The sequence below is a fragment of the Monopterus albus genome, unplaced genomic scaffold (assembly GCF_001952655.1).
Source record: "Monopterus albus unplaced genomic scaffold, M_albus_1.0 scaffold4.1, whole genome shotgun sequence".
NCBI lineage: Eukaryota > Metazoa > Chordata > Actinopteri > Synbranchiformes > Synbranchidae > Monopterus > Monopterus albus.
In genome coordinates this window covers 4571341-4577817 of record NW_018127884.1, presented here as the reverse complement: position 1 = coordinate 4577817, position 6477 = coordinate 4571341, and the positions used below count along the sequence as shown (strand labels likewise).

Here is a 6477-nt window from a genome sequence, read left to right as displayed (position 1 = left end):
ATATATTGAAAATACATTACTCATGATGATCAGCATTTTCATCACCAATTCTCACCAAGGTTATAATATCATTTCCATTAAACATATCAAGTGTTTCATGGAAATAAGAAACTCAAAAAGAAGCTGATAAACGCTATTATGAATCAGTTAGTGCAAGTCAAGAGGTCATTAGTTAAATAATATGGTGTATTTAAGATTCATTTAAGAGTTCATATTGCTTCCAACACAGCTGAGGTGTCAGAAAGCAATGCAGAATCAGTTGTATCAGTAAAAGAGATACAAGTACGAATTCAAACAGCTAACTGGTCCAGATATTTGGCATCTTGTTTGTGTTTATTTAACCGGATGAGGGGCATCTTACCCCCTTTAAGACAAGAAGACTTTTTATTAGCAGTATTTTCTGTCAGTCCTGTTTACTTTAACAATCTTTACAATGGCCAAAGTTGAGTTTATGTTTCTTGGGCAGACAAGTGGATTCGGGAAACAAACTGCTATTGTAAAAGCCTAAGACAACCTTCGCCATCCTAGGATTACACATTGACCTTTCTGCTCCTCTATCCCCCAGTGATCTCGCTTAACAGCTCACACCAAAGAGCCTATTAGGCCTGGGTCCCACTTTGTTGTTAAAAAGGGCCTTGTCCTTTCAGAACACTCACTTCCTTGCTTTCTGTTTTTTCAAGCAAAGGTGGTGGAGGAACACAAGTTCATTGTTCCCTCACAGATGGAAGTTGGAGTTACCAGGGTAACAGCTCTAATCCTCCTTTTTTACCACTATTTTCATATTAACAGCCTATCGAGTGCTACCTTTTAAGTCACAGGCAAGAGCACTCACTCACTTTTAATTAGCTATGATTCTGTTTGCCAGGAGACCTCATGATGAGCTAATAGAAATTTACGAAATAATGACGTACTGCAAGCAGCTACTTCTTTCTCCTGCGGCCTGCTCCAATAATAACAATAATGAGGCCATTATTGGGGATTGCACTTTAAAATACTTCCCTACCACCAAAACAGAGGACATAATTGTTCTGGTGTTTTCCATACAATCAACAACCCATTGTCAATGACTTGAGTACTAAGGGTGCAAAGAATGGGTGCCATAATGATTGGTCTGTACTGCCATGAAGATCCTGTACAAAGTGTCTGCTGAGGGAGGACTTCGATAGACTGTTGATTTGCTTGTCAGTGCTGTTGATGAAGACAACTGTCTGGTTTTGTGAAAAAAAAAAATCCTTTCTGCTTTTTGTCTGCCCTGCTGCTCAAATAGCCCCCAAGCCGCATTAGAGAAAAACCATTCATATGGTGAAAGGCTGGGAGTCACACAGGCTCATGTGGAGGGGCCACATAGTTGCTAGAAAGAAATGCCATTTATATATCCTTCATACACACACACACACTCACACACACATATGTAGATAAAACTGATCTCTAGCAAAAGATAGTAAAACATGCTTGCTCTCCCAAAAGAATAATGTCTTAATATTTGACCAGTGCTTCTATACACACATGTGAATAGTCAATTTAATTCACTACTCATATATGTCAACTGAGCTTTATGTAACATGTCAAGATGGCTCAGTTAGATAATTGCATATATTTGCTCCAAAACTAACTGCATTACAAATGCAGCACGGCCATTTGGAAATTAAAATATCCCAGAGAGTAGATTATGATAAATAGAGGCTGAAAAGAAAATATTTTGTCAAAAAGTTCCACATCTAAACTTACTGGGAGAGAACTCAGCGGAGTTGTACAAACATGGAGCTGCACCTATTAGCTGAGCTTCATTGTAAAGGAGTGAGAGAGACAGAGCTCGAGGGCAGGAGGAATGCTAAGTGGGCCCCTTAGCCTAGTCAACCTTCAGTGGGTTTCATTTATCTTCATCTTGTTAGACTAAATTAATTAACAATCTCAGTGTTACACACTTTCTCCTTTCATTACATCAAATAATGGCAGAAATGTAGGGGAGGTCCTGCCCACTGGGAGTAGACAGAGACTGAAGACATCTCTCTCTCTCTCTCTCTCTTTCTCTGCTCACCTCTCTCTCTTGCTCGCTATCTTCACATCTCTGCATTCTGTCTCTCTTCCTTCCTTATTTTCTCTTGCTGACACTCTCATTTTCACTCTCTTTGACTACACAAACAAAAACCTGTTAAACGTCTTCCACAAACATTAAAAATTGATCCAGAATGAACACAGAACTTCTCTTCGACAAAGAAAACAAAAAGCTGTGAGGCTTTCAAAAAAGTGAGCATGAACTGTTGTCTATTTAAGACACTGTGCGCATTAGTTCAGAGAACTTCTGTGTTAGTTTTGAAATGTTTTAGTTATATAAATATTGGGAATTTTAAAAAGACTAGCATTATTTTTATGAGACAGTACAAAAGCTTTGACTTGTGCATAAAATATGGAGTTTAGTCTTTTCCCCATTGATGTATTTTTCACAATGGCCATACATCAACTGCCATTAGGAAGCACTTTTACAGCTACTAAAACTCACTGCATGTATGACTCAAAACCAAACGCATGACTCATTACAACAATGAAAGGACCATCCATTGTGCTACTGAGATATGAAGTACAGTATAAAAGTCAATAACATCTGCACATCTGGAACAGAAATGTTCAAAAAGCCCCCTTTGACCTAATTCAGCTGCTTTGAGAAAAGATATTGGGATTCTTCACTAGAGGAATGTCTTACTGCCGCATCTATCTGACCCCTGTTTCTATCCTTTTCTCCCATTTTATCCCCTGCCCCACCCCCACCCTCAGCCCTGTCCAGGACACAAGTCTTATCCAAGCAAAAGGGCTAACCCTAAAGCAAAGCCTGCCTTTAATCTTGGCCTGATTGTTGAGGCCTCAATCTCCAGCCAGTGTGTGTGATAGCTTTCAACTGGTGCATCTCCTTTAATTAAAACAAGCACTGACAGGAGGATGTGGATTACCACTGCAATAATGTGTTTACTTAGAATAATCACAGTGTTTTCTCGCAGCTATAGGAACAAAAGGAAGTTACTGAGAAACATCCAAGGTCAAAGGTCATGTTTCTTTCTTTCGCTCTCTCTCCTCTCTTTCTCTTTTCTGATGCTACTAGATGTAGAACTATCCTTGGTAAATGTGAGATACTCTTCTGCCAGCACCCTTCACTATCCCATGCCACTGCAACATATAATGAAACAGTGCATCTTTAGTACAGGTAGTTATCCACCAAACTGGTTTTGACAGATGGTGTGAGTTAAACACTCTCATCCACTTTCAAGCATTAATCCAAAGAAAGTGAAAATGAGCAGAGGTAGAGTGCTCTCAAAAATGTCACATGTCGTATGAATAACTCGTGTCCAACCTTAGCATATGTACCACACCAAATAAGCTGCTGCCCCATGAAAGAAAAAACAGATACTGTGTGTTTTTGCAATGTTATTTATATTTGTTTAATGCAGGAAACACTACTGTAGGTAGAACAAATATTTAGGAATATATATGAAATGTTGGTCATTTATATGTATGCATAAATGTCTCTTTTAACATGTATAATTAAAATGAAAAGAAAATGTTTCATCTAAGATCCAGAGATGTCCTTGTAAAAAGGCCCTTGTGAATATAATTTATACAGTATATATCTGCAAGATTAGCTTTGGTGCTAATTTCAATTTGGTTAGAACTTGCTTTTTTCTGAAGCTTTTAAATGCACTAGTCAAATGTCTTTGATTGAATTCTAATGATAAATAAAATAAATTTAAATGCATAAGACATTTACCTATTGAATTCCTGAAGGACGTATAAACCGGCAAGAGTAATGGTATCAAATTGTCCTTTCTTTAAAATGCCCCCAACAGATCTGAGAGGTTAAAGAAAATGCTGTTAATTTAATCAAATACAGTAAGTGACCTTTTGAAAAAGAAATCAAAGAGGATTCATTAGCTTTAGTAAAGTTTGGCTGACAGCAGCTTTGAAAGGCAGATGCTGCTGCTGTGGCTTCTAATGAGCCAACCCTAATTAGGGAGCAACACTGGAGCCTAGAGAAGGTGGTTGACTAGGAAAGGAGCCAATGGTAAATACGCTCTCCTATTTACTTCCTCTGTGTGTAATGACAGCACAAATTTTTAATTAGAATCACAGGAAGGGTAAAGTCAGAAATGTAAATCTTTATGGTAGGTTGAATAGAAACACAGAAACAACAGGAAACAACAGTGCATCACAAGACTGATATGCCAGCCTTACCCTAACATCCCTGATTAGGGTGGTTAACAAGGGAGGGCAGATGAGCAGAGAGGTCAGACAAAAGCATGCAATGTAACATCACAGAAATCTGCAGGTTCTTAAAGCTGTGGAGAGGAAGGAAGAAAAAGGGGGCATCTCATCTAAACAGTGCATGTCCCTCAAGTTGTTGATGTGTGCTTTCAGTCTGACTGGAGGCTATCAGGGGGAGCATGCCAGCCAGCCACACACTACATGAACACAATCATAACACACAGCTTGGGTAAATATATTAGAATACATGTTAGACATTGTTCAATTGTACATACAGAATGCACACAAAGGACAAAGTCTGAAGATAACCCTGTGTCAGAAAGTTTAACCCGTGAGCCCGCTACCACCCCTGCCCAGGCTGCATTCCTAAATGGCAACAACGGAAATGAAACTAACCTCAGTAAAAAGCTGCTACGAAGAAAGCCTTCCATGTCAGCGTGTGGGGTTCTGGCAGGAGAAATCACAGAGAACCATTTTCACTATGAACAGAGTGGTAATCAAGAAGATGCATAAGGAAAAAAGGAGAAACGAAAGAAACAGAAAAAGAAAGAACAGCACACAGAGCATACATCTTTCTTTTATAATAAGGCATGTTTGTAATTAAAGCAGAAATATGGCTACAAACCCATCCTCTCTTTTTATCAACTGGAATCATTAATTATATCTCTTTCTATTGAGGGAGTGGATTAGCATACAACATTGGTTTGCACTGAGAGCCTGATGATATGTTTGTATCAAATAAACTCTTCCCACTGATCCCTATACCGTCTTTTTCCACAGCCCTGTGTAGATATATGCATGTACATCCAGCGCTGTAACCACAGATGTTCAGAGCAGCCTACGGTGGTCCAGCTGCAGCCCATGTGTGGCCAGGGTGCTGTGGTTTCTGGGAGCCCGGCCGCAAAGCACCCAAGCTAGGACTTGCAGTGCCAGTGAGGCAAAAGGATGTGGTCATGACGTCAACGCTCGCAGGGGTCGCTCAAAAGCCTTGCCCACAAAATACTGGCGACACATGGCTAAAAATGACTTGCAACAGGTTTCCATTAGCCTGTCACTGGTCTGTGTAATGTCCATGTTTATTGTGTTAAGAGTGGTTGGAAATTGATTAGGAAATCCATGTGATTTGTTTTAAGTTTAAATGTCTCTCAGATCTCATAGCTGGCCTTATAAAGATACTCAGCCACTGAAATATGGCAAGTATGTATGCAAGTCATTTCACTTCAGCATTTCATCATTCTAACATCCTTTTATTTAATTTTATAGCTTTTATATTCAGGAGCTCTAAGGTTCATGGATCAAAATTCCTCCAGTGACAAACATTGTTATAATACTGCATACCTTCATGAATAAAGCAAACCACAACAGCAAATGCCATCTTAGCCTTTAAACACCTAATGTTTTAGTGACACGAGTATAATTTGGCATTTTCTCCCCTTGCTCTCTTGGCTTGTGAGACAAAGCCTCTGAGAGAATGGAAAGAATGAGCTGGGCCCAAGGACACTGTGCCTTTCAGTCTGGCCAGCACTTAGCAAGGCAGTGGATCCACAAGGCCCAGAGGGCTCAACTGAGACTTTTCTCACAATAAGGTGTCTGGGGAAGCGGGAGTGGCAAAGCCAGGAGCGCTACAGCTCTGCTCATTTCTCCACTCAGCTGGGCCCGGTGCACATAATACCATCACCATGCCAGAGCACACCAAGCCAGTGACAACGTGAGAAAACAACCGTCAAACAGTGCAGAGCAACTCAGGCATGTCTCCTCACTTCTCTGAGTGCAAAAAGCATACATACGCTACAGCAGGCGCACACAAACTAAAACAATTATCAACACAAATGTGAATTCAAGCTGAACTTGAAGTACATGCAAACAAATTCTAGCACATATTTGCATACTGTAAACTAAGATTTAAAAAAAAAAAAGTTTGATGCAGAAACAAATATATAAATAAACCAGAGACAGGATGAACAAAACATTATTTTTATTAACTTAATGTGCTTGTTTCAGTAGCACCTGAATCCTGCAGCAGGTTTGTTATAAGAGTTAAAGGAGCCGGAGAGAAAATGAAATAGATTAGGCCACGCTCAATTTCTATCTTTAGCTTTGGTCATATTCCATAACCCTTGTTCTTTCACTTTCTGTGTGCTTGTGTTTCTTCAGCTGTGCCTGCTGTCTGCAGTTTCGTTGTGGTCAAAAACAACTGAACTTAGCCTATGGAAGCAAAAGAGCGGT

At 39.7% G+C, this 6477-nt stretch overlaps 1 protein-coding gene across 1 annotated transcript in view; it reads right to left on the bottom strand.

Annotated features, from left to right (window-relative positions):
• The window catches only part of sox6 (SRY-box transcription factor 6), a 139010-nt gene that overhangs the window by 103939 nt on the left and 28594 nt on the right, over window positions 1-6477 (bottom strand). The window contains exon 3 of the mRNA XM_020607245.1: window positions 4648-4698. Coding sequence (XP_020462901.1) covers window positions 4648-4682 — 35 coding nt within the window. The 5' untranslated portion in view covers window positions 4683-4698. The remainder of the gene's footprint in view (window positions 1-4647; window positions 4699-6477) is intronic.